Source organism: Eumetopias jubatus, unplaced genomic scaffold, assembly GCF_037043125.1.
Source record: "Eumetopias jubatus isolate StellerSeaLion01/CBP00866 unplaced genomic scaffold, mEumJub1_p1.0 scaffold_7, whole genome shotgun sequence".
NCBI lineage: Eukaryota > Metazoa > Chordata > Mammalia > Carnivora > Otariidae > Eumetopias > Eumetopias jubatus.
Window position 1 is genome coordinate 115,609,090 of NW_028274813.1, and position 20,672 is coordinate 115,629,761.

Below are 20,672 nucleotides of genomic sequence, written 5' to 3' on the forward strand. Positions count from 1 at the left end.
CAACTAGACTGAAGATCAACAAGGAAATAATAAGGTTTACACAACATTACAAGCCAACTAGACCCAAAAGATGTATAGAGAACATTCCACCAAAAACAGCAGAATATGTACTTTGCTCAAGTGTACATGGAATATTCTTCAGCATCGACCATGTATTAGGCCACAAAACAAGTTTTCATAAATTTTTAAATATTGAAATCATACATGGCATTTTTATCACAAGGAAATGAAGTTAGAAATCAGTAACACAAGGAAATCTGGAAATTCATAAGTACAAGGAAATTAAGACACTCTTCAAGTTCTGAAGCCTCTGGACTTCTCATACTTTGCTGGTAGAAATACACATTGGAATGACCCCTTCTGTAAATATATTGGTAAAAGTTAAACCACATGCTTATCATATGACCCAGCAATCCCACTCTTATGTATTTATCCAAGAGAAGTTAAGACATTTGCCTATGTAATGACTTGTCCACAAATGTTCATAGTAGCTTTATTCATAATAACCCTAATGTGGAAAGAAGTAAAATGCCCAACTGTTGTATGGATAAACAAATTGTGATGTCCACCTAATAGGACACTACACACAGTAAAAAGGAATTAATTAGTAATACATTCACCACTATAAAAGAATCTCAAGAGATTTTTTATGCTAAATGAATCCAGAAACAGTAGAGTATGTATGATTGTGGTAATTTGATATTCAGAAAGCTCTAAGTGCTAAACAGATGAATAGTTGCTACTAGCAGAGGAGGAGAAAGTGACTCCAAAGAGTCATGAAAACATTTTGTGGGGTGGTAGAAATGTTCTACATCATGATTGTGCTTTCAGTTATATTGGTAGACACTATTGTGAAAACTCATTAATTATACACTTTAATTTGTTTTATTGTACGTAAATTATGCCTCAAAATAAGGGTAGCTCAAGAAATGAAAGAAAAGAACAAAAAAATTAACACTTTGGAATCAAGGGCTTGGGGGTGTAGAGAACATTGTTTTGTTTTGTTTTAATTTTATTTTATTATGTTAATGAATCGAGAACACTGTTTTAAGTGAGAGTTTTTTAGGAGTAAATAAAAATGGCCTAAACAACTCAAAGATCTAAAACAATATTCACATCAACGTCCATGGGAAATAGGATAGATGTTATTTATTTTTATTTAACAAATACACAGGAGGGGCGCCTAAGTGGCTCAGTCATTAAGTGTCTGCCTTTGGCCCAGGTCATGATCCTAGGGTCCGGGGATTGAGCCCCGTATCAGGATTCCTGCTCTGAGGGAAGCATGCTTCTCCCTCTCCCACTCCCCCTGCTTGTGTTACCCCTCTTCTCTGTGTCTCTCGCTGTCAAAAAAATAAATAAAATCTTAAAAAAAAAAAGAATACATCTGAGACACTTACAATATACTATATCTTTAAAAAAGATAAAAACAGGTGAAATAGAGGTTAATAAGATCTAATTATTTGAGAATATTGGTAAACTGTGAAAAGATAACAAAGGCTAGCCAGTGAAAAGGCTAACAAAAAATAAAATGGAGTAAACAAATAACCCACATTAAGAGTATACCCAAGATGACATGGGGATTAAAAATGAGGGAATGCAGTATACAACACTAATAAAATTTAAAATCTTAATAAAGTAGGTTATTATCTATAAAACAAATCATCAGAATTTAACTGTAAGAGTATCTGAAAGGACTTGTTTTCTGCTTTATCTCTCACTATTCCCACATTTTAATCTCTCACTCCAGCAGAATGGATCTGTACACCATTCCCTCAGCATAAGTAGTGTTTTCCCATGTGTTCAGTATTGTTTGCTCACTTTTCTCTGCTGTTAATGCCATTTCCTCATTTTTGTGTGTATTCAGATGCTCCTTATCTTTCAAGCAAGTACACATTCCATTTCCTTCAGGAAACTTACCTTTAGCATCCTAGCTGGAAATAAGCACTTGCAGCAATATTCATCTCTCACTTTGCTTCGTAGACTTGGGTGTTTTTTCATAGTGTTGTATCTTCCTCTTCCTTATGGAGAATAAATTCCTTGAATATTCCTACTATGTTTTTACCTCATCCTTGCTATGTATGTATCTCCTAGTTTATACAGAGTAGGAACTCTGGAAATAAATATTTGATTGCTGAAAATTTGATCAAGACAATATTCAAATTAGGAAAAAGTGATTAACCACCATTTCAGGTAAAGTTAGAAGTTTTTGGATAATTTTTTGTTATATGTGCATGAATGGATTTGATCCTTCCCACTTTAAGCCTTAGATAAATGTATTTTTTTATATAATAGGCCTCTTCTTTTTTTTTTTAAGATTTTATTTATTTGAGAGAGAGAGGCACAGCAAGAGAGGGAATACAAGCAGAGGGAGTGAGAGAGGGAGAAGCAGGCTTCCTGCGGAGTGGGGAGCCTGGTGCGGGGCTCGATCCCAGGACCCTGGGATCATGACCTGAGCCGAAGGCAGACGCTTAATGGCTGAGCCACCCAGGCGCCCATATAATAGGCCTCTTCTTAAGCCTTACTTTGTTCTTTGTAAAATGGGGATCATACCATATCGAGTTTTTAGGATCGTGTATGAGACAATGGATGTTTAGCTCCTGGAAAAATACTTGGAATATATTAAACCTTCCATAACTGATGCTCTTTCTCCCTTTCATACAAGTTCACAATTTTTTTTATTAACATGTATTATTTGTTTCAGGGCTACAGGTCTGTGATTTATCAGTCTTGCACAATTCACAGTGCTCACCATAGCACATACCCTCCCCAGTGACCCAGCCACCCTATCCCTCCCAGACCCCCCTCCACTCCAGCAACCCTGTTTGTTTCCTGAGATTAAGAGTCTCTTATTGTTTGTCTCTGTCTCTGGTTTCATCTTGTTTCATTTTTCCCTCCCTTCTTCTATGATCCTCTGTCTTGTTTCTCAAATTCCTCATATCAGTGAGATCATATGATAATTGTCTTTCTCTGATTGACTTATTTCGCTTAGCATAATACCCTCTAGTTCCGTCCACGTTATTGCAAATGGCAAGATTTTTTTTGATGGCTGCATAATATTCCATTACACACACACACACACACACATACACACACACACACACACCACATCTTCTTTATCCATTCATCTGTCGATGGACATCTGGGCTCTTTCCAAAGTTTGGCTATAGCAGATATTACTGCTGTAAACATTGGGGTGTAGGTGCCCCTTCAGATCACTACATTTGTATATTTGGGGTAAATACCTAATAGTGCAATTGCTGGGTCCTAGGGTAGGCATGAATTCTATATGCTGTGTTCCCCTAGTGCTGGAGTTCTGCCATTCTCATTGATTGGTAAACTTGGTCTTGGCTGGCTGTTCTTGCTGATCTTCTGGGGGAGGGGCCTGTTGCTGGTTCTCAAATGTCTTTGCGGGAGGTGGAATTGCACTGCCCTTGCCGGGCTGGGCTGTCTCCACTCAGGTTTGCTTTCAGGAGCTTTTGTTCCCTGCAAGCTTTCCGTACAGCTTTGGAGGACGAGAAAGAAAATGGCGGCCTCCCAATCTCTGGCCCCAGAGGAACCGAGAACTCGGGACTCCACTCTTCAGTGTGCCCCCAGAGAAAAGCAGTCAGTCCCTCCTGTCTCCCTGGTCTCCAGCCGCACTCAGTGCTCACCTGGCCTGTGACCAAGCGTTTTTATCTCTGGCACACGACCCCGTGTGGAGTTTCCAAACCCAGCAGACTCCTGTGGTGCACTCCCAAGCTGCTCCTCCTGGGGGAGGAAGGGGAGTCTCCCCGGATCTGCTGCTTGTTGGGTCCCTGCTGGGGGAGCAGTGGCCCGACTGTGCCGCGGATCCCAGTTTATGGCAACCCTGAGCTGAGAGCCCGCTCCTCTGCTCTGTCTCTGCAGCCGGCTTCCCCGCTCCCATACCTGGGAGCTCTCCCGCACTCAGACACCCCCGGTCTTCCTGTGACCCCGAGGGTCCTGAGACTACACTTAGCCACTGGAGTGATGTCCCTCAGCGGAAGAGACTTCTAAAAATTTCGATTTTGTGCTCCGCTGCTCTATCACTTGCCAGTAGTGGCTGACGGAGGCCCCCTCCCCCGTCGTCTGTCTTCCCGAATATTGCCTCGTATTCACTTCTCCGCACGTCCTACCTTCCAGAAAGTGGTCACTTTTCTGTTCAGAGAGTTGCTGCTATTCTTTTCTTCAATCTCCTGTTGAGTTCACAGGTGTTCAGAATGGTTTGATCCCTATCAAACCCAGCTGAATTCCTGGGACCAGACGAAATTTAGGTCTCCTATTCCTCCGCCATCTTAATTAAGGACCAAGTTCCAATTATTTGCCACTGTAAGTGGTTATTCCCCATTTTCATATGCCTTAATATTTTGGCTGATAGCAATGAGCATGTGTAGGTCACAACAATATATAATTTAATGTTTAACTCTAATTTAGTTTTTCTTTTGCTCCCATGTTTAACCTGTGCTAGTTTGCTTTTTCCTTATTAGAGCTGTTGTAATTTATTTCTTTCATGATTTTTTATGAAGTATTCCTTATTTTTTCATTGCAGTCTGGATTGGTATACACACTGTGACTAATTCTTTCATAGGTCACTAGACTAATTCTTTGAGACTAGGACCCTTTGGGTGAGCAGATAAAATTTAAATTAGTATTTTCCTCTTTTTCTTTCAAAAAGACAAATTTACAAATTAAGTCAATATTAATGGATTGCTGTAGTGACACCTATGTTAAATCGATTAACTATTGATGGCTATCCCTATTGGTTCAAGCAAGCTAGAGCCTAGTTAGACAGTGGCAGAGAAATGTTATCTCAGATTTTTCTAGACTTTCAGTATTTAGCAAATATAAATAACAAAAACAAAAGAAGACAAATCTTTGGGTGTTTAGTCATTTCCACTGCCTTTTAAATTATTTCTAATGGTAAATAACTATTCTTGTATTCAATTTTGTATTATATACCTCTTAGGGTATATAGATGTTTAGCCATTTCAACTATCTTATAGAAAATATGATTTCAAATTTAATTATCACGATTTTAACATTTCTGAAAAATAAGCCTCATTCTATACCAGATCTGTAAACTGAGAAATGTTTATATGAAGCTCCTCTTTATCTTATGAGGAAATATTTATTTTTTAATCTTTTTTGATAGCATTTTTAGTATTTTAAAGAAATATTCTCAGAAATCAAAGTGTTACACTGATGTTTCTAATACTGGGACAGGAAAAACATAATCAGGGTTTTAGTTTGTTATAAAAATTGGCAGCACAATAACTAACAGTGATAAAACTTTTTTCTCTTCAGGGCCAAGGAATATGAGAGTTTAACAGAAACAAAAAATTCTGGATCTGACTCACCTTATAAAGCAAAGTGAGTATTTTACTCTGCATTTTATTTCTCTATCTTATTGATGTCTGCCTATATAAAAGTTTATCTGAACTTCTATTTCTGTGACCCTAAGCTTCATACCTGAAGCCTAGAATTTCATTCTTCTAACACAGTGTTTTCCAGCAGGGGACAATTTTGCTGTGCTTGAGGATATTTGATCACATTTTGATTATCACAGCAGGGAGAAATGGTGCTATTCCCATCAAGTGCATAGAGACCCAGGGATGCTCTTAAACACTCTCAGTGGGCAACACTGAAGCAAAGAATTATCTCATCCAAAATGTCAGTAGTGCCCAGGTAGAAAAATCCTGCTCTAACAGAATAGGTTCTGGCAGCCCTGTGCTGGTTCTTGCTCTGAGGAAGTCTTGCTCAGGATTATGGCCAGGGCCACTTGAGAGATGAGGAGTTAGACTCCACCACTGGCTGTTAGTTTAACTACACAATAGCTAAACACAACCACCATCATTTTGCTTCTCTCAAAGATATTACTGGTAGAGGTACAGTGAGGAAGGTACTCAAAAACACTGCCAATGGGAGTGCAGGTTAGTGTAGTCTTATTGAAAGGCAATGTGAATCCAGAGCTTAGAACATCTACTTTAGGCTGATGAGGGAAATAATGCAAAATATGCCCGAATATTTATATACAAAGATGACTATTTTAATATTATTTTTCATAGTGAAAAAGTCAAGAAAGAACTTAACTGCCACAAATTGAGGAATATCTATAACCAGTGGTTGGTGTAGATATGCTATAGCATTTTAATGCAGCAATTATTTACATTTAAAAAGATATTGTTGCCTGTCAGAAATGAGATAACTGATCAGAAAATTACTTTTATTAATTGTTGTTTTGAAACTATTAGTCATTGCCATTCTAAAAGAAAAAAATTTGTAAAATATTAAAGAAGTTAACAAAATTATCAAGATTATGATGATACTGTATGTCTGGAAAACCCAAGAGAATCAAGTGAAAAACTAGTAGAAATTAGAGAATCAATTCAGTAAGGTGGCTGATCAAATTAATGTGATAATATTAATAATAGGTAATGTTTACTGAACCTTTGCCTCATTCAAGGGTCTTTACATGTGTTGACTCCTTTATTCCTAACAATAATTCAATGAATTTCATTAGGGAAGCTAAGCCTTACAGAGGGTGAGTAACTTACCTTACATTTATGCAACATCCAGCATATAAAATTAATACTTTCTTTTCTTATAATCAGTTAGAAAACATAAATATCATTATAGTAGCAATAAAAAAATAAACTAAAAATAAACTTAACAAGAAATATGAAGGCTCCATAAAAATTAAAAACCTTAAAATGCTAACAAAGGGTATTAAAGAAGACTTACATAATGGAAAGACAAATTATACTCTTGGATAGAAAACATGGTATAGTAAATTCTCTTAAATTCTCCTACAAATGAAATGTAATCTGAATAAAACAACTACCTTTTAAAAAATAGAATAATTTTAAAGAATGTATGGAAAAATGAGAATTTCTGGAAAAAAAATTTAAAAGAAGAATGAGGTAGGACTGTGCTAACAGATATTTAATAATATCTTAATGATACCTATGTAGTTAAAATAGTTTTGCATTGGCACATGAATAAAAATGTAAATCGATAGAAGAGATTTTTAAAAACAATCTAGAAACAGATTCAAATATTTGAGGAAATTTAATATATGATGGTGGGATAGTGTTTACAAAGAATGCCAGAAGAAGTTGAGCCATTCCTGGAGGCATGGCCCTGTGCGTTATAATATAATTTTGCCACTATTCCATCAAGAGGTGGACTCTCTTTCTTTTCCTCTTGAATTTGTTCCTTTTGACTTGTTTTGACTACTATGGTAGTAATAGGTGATAACCAAGACTTGGCCATAGAAGTCTTGAGGCTTCTGCTTTCAACCTCACTTTCTTGCTCTGCTGTGATTGCCCTATAAGGAAGACTGGGTCAGTCCTCTTGAGGATGAAAGATCACTTGGTCATGGGGATAATCCTTTTAATATGATGCTGAGTTCATTTTACTTGTTCTGTTGCGGATTTTTGAATTAATATGGGTTATCAAGTCTTATTAAGCCTCTGCTTGTGTTACATTTGCTTATGTTGCATTGGCCAAAGCAAGTCATTTCACCAAGTCCAGAGTCACTGTAGGAGACTATACAAGTCATGGATAGCAAGACATAATTCAAGCGGTGGGGGGGGGGGGCTTTTTTTTTTAAGATTTTTTTTTTTTTTTTTATTCATTTGAGACACAGAGAGAGAGAGCATGAGCAGGGGGAGAAGCAGAGGAGCGGGAGAAGCAGGCTCCCTGCCGAGCAGGGAGCCCAATGTCAGGCTCCATCCCAGGACCCTGGGATCATGACCTGAACTGAAGGCAGACGCTTAACCATCTGAGCCACCCAGGCGCTCCAAGATTTTATTTATTTAACAGAGAGAGAGACAGCCAGAGAGGGAACACAAGCAGGGGGAGTGGGAGAGGGAGAAGCAGGCTTCCCGCTGAGCAGGGAGCCCGATGCAGGGCTCAATCCCAGGACCCTGGGATCATGACCTGAGCTGAAGGCAGACATCTAATGACTGAGCCACCCAGGCGCCCCTAAGGGGGGGGGGGGCTTTAATGTAACAACCTATTACAGAACTTTCTCTGTATTCTCTTCTTACTTGACTGGCTGTTCTTTTTCAGTATCTTTTCCTTGGTTCTTTCTTGTCTCCTTGACCTCCAACATTAGCATGCCTTTGTCCTGAGAATTCAAATGCAGATTTATTCCCTTGGCAATCTTACTCAGTTTTATGACTTTAAACATTTAGTCACTGATGGATTTTAAATATATGACTCCAACCCAGCCCTCTCCTCAGAACTCCAGACTCATATATCCATCTTCCTGCTTAGTATTTCCACGTGGATATCTGTTCAATTGGACCCCTCAGGTGAGCATGTGCAAAATTAAACTCCTGAAATTTACTCCCAAACCTTACCCCTCATATTTTTTGCTCATCTTTAGGAAATAGTAAGTCCATCCTTTGAGATTAAAATTTTTAAAGTTATTCTCTCTTTCTTTTCACTTCACTTTTGGTCCATCAACAAATTCTGTTGGCTCTATCTTTAAAATATATTCAGAATCTGACCACTATTCATTACCTCCATAGTAACTACTCTAGTCTAACCTATTACCATCTCTCATCTGGATTATTGTAGTAGCCTCCTAATTAGTCTTACACTGCTTCTGCTTTTCCTTACTACAGTCTGTTGGCCACTGGGTAACCAGGATGTTCCTTTAAATTATAAACCTAGAAAAAATCACAGTAGCAATAGAAGCATAATTTTTCAGTGTCTCCAAATCCTCAGTAGAAACCAGATAAATAGTTAAAACCAAAAACCCATGGCAGCATTTACCAAAAAACCAGATAGCTCCAAGAAATCCAAAAAACAAGTAAATCCAAACAGCCACAAGACCTGCATGGTATTGACATTAGTGTGAAAGAAAGCAAGAAGAAACAAATGGGATAACAGTTGTAAAGAAAGGACAAGAACGCTCAAATAACTGTTTTCACTGCAAAGTATAGGGAACCAATTTGACAAAAGCACCTGAACCTCATTTTCAAGTAGGTTCCTCTGGAAGGGCTCATGTGAACAGTGTTGCCTTGCTCTTGCATGTTGATAATTTTTTGCCTTCAAAAATCAATTTTGCTGGGGCGCCTGGGTGGCTCAGTCAGTTAAGCATCTGCCTTCAGCTCAGGTCATGATCCCAGGGTCCTGGGATGGAGCCCCTGCATCAGGGCTCCCTGCTCAGCAGGGAGCCTGCTTCTCCCTCTCCCTCTGTGCGCTCCCTTGTGCGCGCTCCTGCTCTTGCTGTCTCTCAAAAATGAATAAATAAAATCTTTAAAAAAATCAGTTTTGCTAGTTGCAAAATCCTTGGCCCACATTTTTTTTCTCGAGGATCTTAAAATCTTAAAAAGCACTTTAGACAATCAAAATTATTTAAAAAGGCATCAACTTAAGGACTAGTGATGAACAGAAAAGTTATAGTTTCTTATAGAACTAGGACTAACCGATGGCCAAAAGAAAAAGAATACTACATAATAACTATCTCATAATTTTATAGTATAACTAAGAAAAATATCGGTGAATATGAGGAAAACATATGCTAATAAATTAAACATTCTCTATATTGATAATGATATCAGTAATGTTATTCTGAGTCTTGTGCATATAAAATGGGACAAAGTAAAGGATATTATGGAAATTAAAATTCTTTTTTTTATTTTATTTTATTATGTTATGTTAGTCACCATACATTACATCATTAGTTTTTGATGTAGTGTTCCATGATTCATTGTTTGTGTATAACACCCAGTGCTCCACGCAGTACGTTCCCTCTTTAATACCCATCACCAGGCTAACCCCTCCCCTCTAGAACCCTCAGTTTGTTTCTCAGAGTCCATAGTCTCTCATGGTTCATCTCCCCCTCCGATTTCCCCCGCTTCATTTTTTCCCTTCCTGCTATCTTCTTTTTTTTTTTTAAACATATAATGTATTATTTGTTTCAGAGGTACAGATCTGTGATTCAACAGTCTTGCACAATTCACAGCGCTCACCATAGCACATACCCTCCCCAATATCTCTCACCCAGCCACCCCATGCCTCCCACCCCCACCACTCCAGCAACCCTCAGTTTGTTTCCTGAGATTAAGAATTCCTCATATCAGTGAGATCATATGATACATGTCTTTCTCTGACTGACTTATTTCACTTAGCATAATACCCTCTAGTTCCATCCACATCGCTGCAAATGGCAAGATTTCGAGGAAACTAAAATTCTTTTATCCCATGTTCCTGAGAAGCTGAATCCTCAGTTTGTAAGAAAGGAGATGGATGTGATACAGAGCAGATCAGGTAACACCCCTCCTGGGCTGAATTTGAATTATATGAATTTATGAGGTATTTTATCTTTCAGAAAGTGTTATGTATATGTGTGTGTGTACATGCATATCTATACATGTTATATATATATGAATGTGTGCATACACACATTTATTTCCTAGCTTTGTCCATTGAAGAGGCCTAGAAACAGTGATCAACAGTAAGCTCATTGATTTGGGATTTGAAATATCATTTCTCACTAAAAGAAGCAAGAACGTCTTAGAAAAATGCCTAATTCTAGACCCAAATGCCCTGTCAAACTAGATGGCAAGAAAGCTCTCAAAGACTGCTAGGGTTTTTCCAAAGGAATCAGTAACCAATTTAAGAGTTTTCTACTGGACAAAGACAGGACAATTTGAGCTTCCAAAAGGAAAATTATTGTAACTGGTTGAACTTGGGACCCGATAGTAGATGAAGTGTCTCCTTATTAAATTATTCTAGCTCATAAGTGAAAATGATTCTTTCTCTCTTCCTCCAATTATCCCTCCCCTTTCCAGAAAAATTTAATCCTGAGTTGTTAGATGAGAGAACCCAAGAGCCATCTGCACCAGGGAGATGGTTGGAGGTAGCAGTGGTGGCATATAAGGGATGGCAGAACCTGAGTTGACTGAGGTGGACATTCATGCAGAGATAAGAGGGGTGGCCAGATGTGGAGGCTCAGAGCCCAAGTAGAGAGAAGGGAGCTTCTATGTAAGAAGGGCACCATGGCCTGGTGTGGTGAGTCAGAATGAGGAGGGCACCTCTATGGAAGGGCATCCTGGCACAATCTGTCAGAGCCCAAGTGAAGAGGGAAGCCTGACAAAGGCTGTTGAAACCCAAGCAGGGTTAGAAAGCAAAACAGCCCAGACTGGGAGTCAGAGCCCAAGCAGGGACATAACAGCATGCATATAGAAACAAAGATGGGGGGGGGGGTGCGCCTGGGTGCCTCAGTCGGTTAAGCATCTGCCTTCAGCTCAGGTCATGATCCTGGGGTCCTGGGATCGAGCCCCATGGCAGGCTCCTTGCTTAGCAGAGAGTCTGCTTCTCCCTCTGACCCTTCCCCCTGCTCGTTCTCTCTCTCTCAAATAAATAAATAAAATCTTAAAAAAAAAAAAAGAAACAAAGATGGGTGATACGTTACATGTAGAGTATGGGTCAAATACATAAATATATTAAGAATGATGAAAGGCAGATTGCTCACTGTTGGAGAAGAGTTAAAAATATCCAGGGAAAATAGAAAGACCCTCTAGCGAATTAGAATTATAGGTGTTAGTTTTAATTGTATTTTCCAATATACAGAAATAGAATTGTAGATGTAAATGTGTAGGGATATATATGAGATATATATTTTTTATATTTATTTATAGAATAATATGCACACATTTCCTAGCTCTTTCCACTGAGAGTGAGGGCCTGGGAATAGCAACATCCTGATAGCACTGAGCACATCAAGTACACCCATGTAATGTGAAGGCAAGGTGGTTCCTTAAAAGGGAAAGATAGGTTCTTTTTCTATGAGAAGGGATGCTGGCAGGCAAAAATGAAAGGTGTCCAATGTAGAAGGCAATGTATGTACACGGATTTTTTCATCTTATATAGGGATTTCTTAAGCTCTTATATTTTGAAATAAAGCCTTCAACATATTATTTAAAAATAAAAGGGGAACCATTGCCCTGAATTCAGACTATGTACCTTTCAAATAGAGGAAGTGAAAGAAAAAAAATGTTAATGTGTTTATGTCTTCCTGTCCATCATACTAAACAGCAACATTTACTAAAGTGGACCCAGTCTCCTTACATTTTTACAAATCATCCCAGTAATCCTACTGAACCTCCCAAAACTTGACTGTGATACAGATTAGGGCTCCTTATAGAAATATATTTACGTTTCACATTTACTGGTGACATAGTTGAAGTTAGAGTTGTTGTGGGAATTTGTTTAAGTTTTGAGAATTATTTGACCTTACAGCATTCTCCACAAAGCTTTTTATCTGACAGATAATTCTCATGTTCTAGGCTGGGAGTTACAAAGCCTCTACTTTTTCTTTTCATGCTAGAAAATTTTTCTGCCAGAAGTAACTCAAATAACAATTCCTCTGTTAAAAACTGCACCCTCCAAACAGCTTCTTTTCTTCCCCTGTAGGAAAAATATAATTTTCAGGGCCTAAGTCCTGACAGTCTATAATTATTCATAGTATGAATCAAAATCTGATGCTTTTTTCTTGAGGGGGGCTGTATTGTTTGTGGTACTTTTGTGGAGGCAGGGAATGAAACAGAGGTTTATCTCATGTTACCAAAGCATCCCCTTGATTTGGCATTCTTCCTTGAAGGGTAGGTTCATATGAATCCCAGATTTGATTTACCTCAGGGTGAAATACAAGCCTCTTGTATTCTGTGAATTAAAATGGTCCTTGTGCCTCCCTAACTACCCCTGGTTTTCAGTGGAATGTGACCATTCTTGGTAAGAATACTGCTAGATTCATATGCATCCATGGCTATGGCTGGATATTTAGTTACATGGTGTGCAGGCTTTATTCAGCCAAAAGCTGAAGTGGCTACTTATCTATCACACAGTAAAGTTCACTGCCAATATTCTTCAACATGATAAGGTCAGTAACTTTAATCGGATGGGACTCTAGCCCATATTTGATTGAAAGGGAAAAGAATATGTTGTTCTTATTCTATTTTTGTGTTTTTTATATTCCCTTTTTCCTTTTGTTAGATTGAGACCTTCTGTCAATGAATAGTAATAATAGTTGATCATTTATTGAATGTCTACTTTACTCCTGAATGGTGTTAGGTACATTACATTAATTACTTCCGATCTTCAAAGGCTCTGAAAGGAAAAATTATTTATTTGTGAATAAAATGTCCTTATTTGAATTGATTAATATTGTTTGGAGACAAAAGCATGAGATCTGAGTATCAAAGGCCTAGTCCTAGTAGTAACTTTTACCAGTCTTGAGACCTTGGGAAAGTCATTGAATTTGTCTGAGCCTTAGTTTCTTCATTTTTCAAATGGGAATAATACTAATAGACACTGTTTTCATAGGATTACATAAGATCATGTACATTAATTATTTTGTAACCTATGCAGTTATGGATATCATTAAGATTAAAGTGAGGAAGAAATTCCTTCTTAGTCCATTCATCATTAAATATCTGTTGAGTGCACTTATATTAGAGGTAGCATGTTAGGTGCTGTGGATAAGGCAGTGAACGGGTAGACAGGAACCCTCTTTCATGAAGTTAAGACTGCTTCTGCACTGCTCAATATAATAGCTTCTAGCCACCCGTGGCTATTTAAATTATTAAGATTAAATGTAACATAAGGGGCGCCTGGGTGGCTCATTCGGTTAAGCATCTGACTCTTGATTTTGGCTCAGGTAATGATCTCAGGGTTGTGAGACCAAGCCCCGCAAGGGGCTTCGTGCTGAGCGGGAAGCCTGCTTAAGATTCTCTCTCTGCCCTTCATCCCTCTCCCCCACTTGCACACTCCCTCATAAATAAATAAGTAAATAAATAAATGCAACCTAAAATTCAGCTCCGCAGTCACACTAACTGTACTTCAGGTGAGTAATGGCCAAAGTTGGCTAGCAGCCACCATAGCGGACACTACAGATATAGAACATTCCCATCATTGCAGAAAATTCTGTTGCAAACCTCTGCATGGGAAAGACTTGTGAGGAGCAATTTGAAAGACTAGTCAAATCAGAAAAAGTAATGTTTGAGCTGAAAACTCAGGGGTAAGTAGAAATTTTCTAGATAATGTGGAGTTAAGGAAAGCATTTCAGAAGGAATGAATGAAGAATATTTGCAAAGACACTGAAGGGGAAGAAGAAAAGGGTGATTTTGATCCAGAAAGATTTCATGTACAGAGTCTGTGTGGCAGGATTAGCCCTACAAGGGAGGAATCAGTGTTCCTTGATTGTAACAGGAGAAGAAAAGGAGAGTATGGGTGAAATACGATAGGTTTGTAGATTTGTGGGAGAAAGTGAGAATTTTCTTGTTCCAGTAGTTCCATTTTCATTCTGAAGTGTAAGATCTTCTTTTGAAAGCAAGAGGGAGAAAGGAAATGATGGGGTTTTGAAGAGAATGGATAATGTATGGAGCAAGTCTTTGTGGAGAGTGGGAGAGTGAGCAGACTAGATGGATTCAGTAAGATCCTGAATGTGTAGTCATACCAAGATCAGAGATTATCCAGCCAAAATAAATTAATACATCAAGACACTGAGAATGGTGCTGGCCTACGGAAAGAGTTAAACATTAGTGACTATTACCACTGCTGGGGTTTGGCTAGTAGGAGTGACAAACAGAACAACAGAAAGGGAATGTTTCATGTTTATCAGAAAGTGACTGTAATGATGGCCTACAGAATCTATCATAGGTAAAAATGGAAGTGAGACAACGGGAGTGATGTATAGGGGAGAATTGGAGAGATCTGGGAATGTGTCTGGTGAATATCTGTTGGTGGGCTACTTAAGCAAATAAGTGGAGAGGAGAGGATTGCTCAGAATGAGGTACATGAAACAGAAGAAGGAAGGGCTACAAAGAAATATTACACTTCACTCACAAAAGAATCCCACAATCTTAAGTAATATGTGTTATTTCCTGGTGAAAAGCAAATAATTGCTCTGATAAGTAAATGACATCATCAGTGGCAGGCAATCCCCAAATGGGTTGAAAACTGAAACATGGGGAGTTTGACATTTTGAGAGTTTACAAGGCTTACAACATAATATCCATACCCTGAAGACTTAAATCAAAATATGAAAACCTGTTGAGTTTCTTATACTCATTTTCTCTGCCATCATAGTCTCACCTTCTCCCCATCTGCAATTTTATTCCAGTTTAAATGTCACAGAAACTGATGGTAGCTATTGTTCTAGCTAATCCTGTGGATGGACAGAACTGTCCTCTAATTCTATTTTGGGCCATGAGAACTAGGTTGGTATTCATGAATATAAAGTAATATCAGCCTGAGGAGTGGTTTGTTTGTTGCTCCTCAAAGCTGCTCTGTGAAGCAGTTTCTAATACAATCATGAAAGTAACTTTTGTTTCAAAATGTTTAGGAAAATGAAATATTATAGTCTAATTCATTAAAGTCATTCTTCCCTTTCATTTTGTATTGAAGGCTTCAGCGATTAGCTAAAGATCTTCTAAAACAACTACAAGTACAAGACAGTGGCCCATGGGCAAACAATAAAGTTTCTGCTTTAGATCGGACCCTAGGCGAGATCACTAGAATATTGGAAAAAAAGGTATGTAACTAATCTCTTGCCTTGCTTGGCCTTAATATTTGTGGTTCTTTCTCACTATGACAGGACATAGGACTATAAGGCTGACTGACTCTCATTTATGCATTTCTTCTGTGTTTCCAAAAGCTGGTCAACCACTGATCAATGTTTTTTCCTTTCATTCTTAATTAAACTGATGTTGTCAGTCATTTTAATTGAAATCCTCAATAGCAAAAATATCATCTTTAGATCAGTCATATTTTTTGCCACACAAACAAAAACAAAATTATTTTAAATGGAATCACAGTAATAAAGGTGTACAATTTTATGGCAGAAAATGTAAAACTTTGAATTATATAACTCATGAATCACAACCAGATTTCCACAAAGCATCAATTTCCTTACTGTTTCCAACAGAAAATTTGGCAGTTTTTTTAATGACTTAGAGTCTTTAAATGTTCTTTTGATAGTTAAAAAATTCTTAATGATTTTTAAAGTATTTATTATTCAGTATAGAAAATTTTAAATATACAAAAAAGAAACTCCCTGTAATACCCACTGTTGACATTGTATTATATTTTCTTATCTTTTTATTGTACACTTCTCACATTATTTTATCTGACTGATTTTATCATAAATATTTTCTCATGTCTTTAAAAATTCCTTGTAACCAAATGAACATATCACAGTTTATGCAATTTATATCACTTAGTTGGTTTCTAATTTTTCTATCTGATGTAATGATATCTTTATTATCTGCATTTTTTTGTTTTTTGTCTTCTGGGTTTAAATTTATAATATTTGAGATACACAAAAGAATGTAGTGATAAAAATAATCTAAATATAATGAATATCTGTGAATTCACCACCCAGCTTAAAAACTAGACTGTTCCCAGCACATCTGTGGTTCCCAGTGTGATCCTTCCACCCCCATTCCCATCCCTGCTCCCTTTGAAGGAAATACTATACGGTATTAAAGGGATATCTTTTATTTGTTTTTTAATAGCTTTATTTCTTTATCATATTTATAAATGTATAAAGTAATATATTATTTAGTTTTGCTTGTATTTGACCTTTATAAAATATCATACCGTAGACGTCTGTGATTTTTTTCAATCAAAATTATGGTTCTGAGTTTTATTTAGGCTTATAAGTGTAGCTGTTTTTCATTTATTTTCTCTGTTGTGAGTGAGTACTTCATTGTGTTAATAACACAGTTTTTAATCCATTTTCCTGACACGGACATTGTTTTCCAGGATTAAATTCATTCGGGGTTGAATGTGTATAGGTTTGTGTGTGTGAAAGAGAAAAGAAAGTGAGCGATTAGAGACAGTGCTGCTCAAACATTCTTGTATCAGAGCAAATGAACAAATTTCTCCACAGACTTTAGTCTACATCAGAATCACTTAGGACTTGTTAAAGCACACCCCACCTTGGGTTTCTGATTCAGTAGGTCTGTAGTGGGTCCGAAGAATTTGTATTTCACAGGTTACACTGATGCTGCTGGCCCAAGGTTCATACTTTGAGACATTGCTCTTGTCTGGGGCACATGCCTCAGGGGTGGAATTACCGGGTTCTCAGGCATATGAATGACCAGCTTCACAAGATAGTGTTCAGCTGCATTTTGGCGTCAGACAGTGCAATCCTCTGTAGGAACTGAGAGCAGCATATTCACTGAGGCATTGTGGCAGAGCCACAAAGAGTCAGTTCTTCTGGATAACACATACCTTTCAGAGTGTCAGAGAGTTCAGAAACTGGTCATTGTCAGACATGTGCTAGATGGGAATGTTTGGAGGTTTGATATACCTTGGAAAAATCTATTTTAAAATTAGCACATACTGATTATTTTTATAAAGGGTATTTGTGTTTGAACTAAAAAGGATTTACTTGAAGATATCACTATGTGCACCTTACCTCATGAATATTGTTTTAGATTGAAGTAATCACAGAATTTTTGAGGAAAAGGAAAATGATCTGTATAAGAAAGGTATTCAGTATGAAAATCTAAGTAAGGTTATTTCATTCACAAAGGGGCAATTTACTGGAATACCACTGATTCCTTATAATTTTGGGGAGAAAAATGTAGTCTGGCTCCAGTCTAAATGGTCTGTGTCAGAAACCTTGCTGTAAAGCTGTCCTCAGAGTACACACTGCAGGACCACCTGAGAGTCTAAACTTAACTACAGTAAGATCCTTTTGCTATTTTTATAACGAAAATCCCTTTTACCTAGCCAAGACAGACTCACTTTATGTGGAATTCTGTTCATAGTGTTATACTGACATTTCAGTGTAATTCAGCTGATATTTATGATTTCAGTCTAGAAATTGTAAATAACCATTCATTTTTGTTTGGAAAACTGCCTGGAGTAACAAAATCATTAGCGCCAAAGCCAAGTACCCAGTGAAGGATTTGAAGACAGCCTAGAAGTGACAAGGGTGGGCCTGGTGGAACTTGGGCAAGCACTCCCTGAGGAATGGTGAGAGATCAGTCTTGAGCTCTTTACTCTCTTAATTGAGATCTCAACACACTGATGCTTTCTGTTATTGCTTTGATACAGTTTTCCTTAGATACTTTTTCTAAAGTTCTGAGAACTACTTTAGAGCTAACAGGTTAAACTTTGTGATGCACAAAAACACTCTTGTAAAGAAAGAGATCAGGAAACTGAGGAAACGTGCCTATTGTAGTACTTACCATTTGTGTCAGGTCCCTTCTGACTTTTTGGGTTCTCTGATTCTGTTTAGAAATAAAGAGTCTGTAAGCTGTGTTGCATATGTTACAGTTTTTAACAAACTCCACCCAATTCTGCAAGAAATATGGCAGCCTCGGGTACTTGCGCCCACTCTACCAACAAAAACATCTAAAAATACTGGGAAAAATTTAAAGTAACTTTCTTAAAAGCATAAAATTGCTAAGAAGAAATTGAAGAATTACCAGGCCAAAGAAAAACCAAGAATTTAGGAAGTTGTGTTCAGTTATAACTGAATCCCCCAAGAGCATTTGCCAGGCTGGCAAATGTGAGTTATGATGGGATGGGGAACAAAAGTAAAAGTTTAAGGGCTGCCTAAGGTATGACATCTAAAAGGTTTTCTGATTACAAAGATAAGACCACCATAACCTATTCTGTGATACAATCATAAACCCTCTTACCTCATTCTCAGAGACTGCAAAGAAAGTGCCTTGGCATAGTGCAGAAGTTATAACTATAATCCAGCCCTGGAGTAGACTTGCAGCCCAAATTCTCATCACCTGTATCATTTCAAATGGGGAATTGAATTTAAAGTAATCCCAGATTGATTAGTGGAACTGGCAGAAGGAAATGCAAGTCCTCACTTAAAGAAGACACTTTTATCCTAGGCCTCAGATAATTTCTGTCAAATAATTTTACAAGAACCACAGTCCCAAAAAAGGGGGTGCAAAAGTAAATAAATCATTATGAGTAATAGCAAGCAGAAACTAGAATTGCAAGGCTTTGTAAATACCAGTTACAGATTACAACACTGTGTTTCTTATCTTTTAAGGAAATAAAAGGCTTGAAAATATCTACAGTTATGGACAGAGTAGGTAAATCAGAGCAGTTATCCTACTGATGCCAATTAATAAAGCTAGACAAAATATAAACTGGAACTGAATTGCTAACAAAGTAGTGAAGAATTACTGGGCTGAGATCTAGACACATGGCATTTGGGGGCTGGGTATAATTGGTGATCCAAAAGAAGTGGATGAGAAGCTGAGTAATATTTTTGACATTGTTGTAGAACTTATGGATTAAAAATGTTGTAGTCTAGGACTATCAATGGTAGGGACTGTGGCAAAACCCCCATGTTTTGGGTTGAGATCTTAAAGGGCTGCACTAGGTGAGAGGGTAGATTGGAAGTATGCCAGTTATTGCACAGACCACAGCTCAACTTCAGATCATCTGGGTGGCTGAAAAAAAATCACAGTTGCTGAAAAAAAAACGTAAAATGATCTTGGATTGCTAATACCTCCAGGTGCCTAATAGAAGCAAATAGGAAATCTACTCTGAAGGAAGATAATATCAACCTAAGTCTCAAATTACTTCAACAAAATAAGTTTCAAATACAATGTCTGACAGAGAAAGGTAATTAAACATATAAAGGGGCAAGATAACATGGATAAAAATCAGTGGAAACGGACCAATAGGGGCTATGCTTACTATGTTCAAGGATATAAATATTAATTATTTTTTAAAAGGTATAGCACATTTGAAAGAAAATAGAAATTTAACTGAACATTTTGGTAATCAAAATTAAGAAAACTATACATCACATAACAGCAAAATAAACCCACTGAAGAGAAAATAAGTAAATTCTAAGTCCTAAGAAGGAATCCAGACTAAAACATGGAGAGAATATATGAAAAATACAGAAAGGATTAGAAAAGGAATATCAAATATAGTGAAGTGTTTAATTAATGTATAATTATCCATGAGGAGAGGAGAGAACAGGGCAAAAACAGTTACCGGAAGTGATTATCATTTAGAACTTTCTAAAACTTATAAATCAACCCAGAGATTCAAGAAGCCCAATGAAGCCCAAACAGTAAAATAAAAAGAAATCTACAACTACAGACATCATCATGAAACTGGAGAAAATCAAATTACAAACCAATCTCATTCATGAGCTTAGATTCAAAATTCCTAAACAAATTTTGGCAAACAAAATCTTGCAATGTATAGAAAGAATAGTATATCACAACAAAATTGGATTTATTCAAGATATTCAAGTTTGGTTTAATATTGGAAAATCAATCAGAGTTTATCATATTAATATAAGAAAAGAGAAAAATACGTGATCATCTCAAAAGATCCAGCTGAAGCATTTGGTAAGTTCAGTATCAAATCAATTCATGATTGTAAACAAGGAATAAAATGCAATTTCCTTAATCTCACAGATTATATCTAAAATAAAAGTGTAGCTAATATCATAAACTAATAAGTTTAACAAGTCTACTAGGATACAGGAATAGTATATAAAAATCAATTTTATTTATATCATCATCAAAATACTAAGTATCTAGGAGTAAACAAATCATGTTCATGGAATGGAACCCTCACTATAGTAATATATCTTTTCATCACGAATTGATTTGTAGATTTAGTATGGATTCACAATTAAAATTCTTTATATT

The 20,672-nt window shown here is 37.1% G+C and overlaps 1 protein-coding gene across 3 annotated transcripts in view; it reads left to right on the forward strand.

The window, feature by feature from the left end:
- SCAPER (S-phase cyclin A associated protein in the ER) overlaps positions 1 to 20,672 on the forward strand; it is a 539,336-nt gene that overhangs the window by 268,529 nt on the left and 250,135 nt on the right. For all 3 annotated transcript variants that reach the window (XM_028092672.2, XM_028092676.2, XM_028092674.2), the window contains exons 22-23: positions 5,302 to 5,367; positions 15,421 to 15,547. In XM_028092672.2, the coding sequence (XP_027948473.2) occupies positions 5,302 to 5,367; positions 15,421 to 15,547 (193 nt within the window). The remainder of the gene's footprint in view (positions 1 to 5,301; positions 5,368 to 15,420; positions 15,548 to 20,672) is intronic.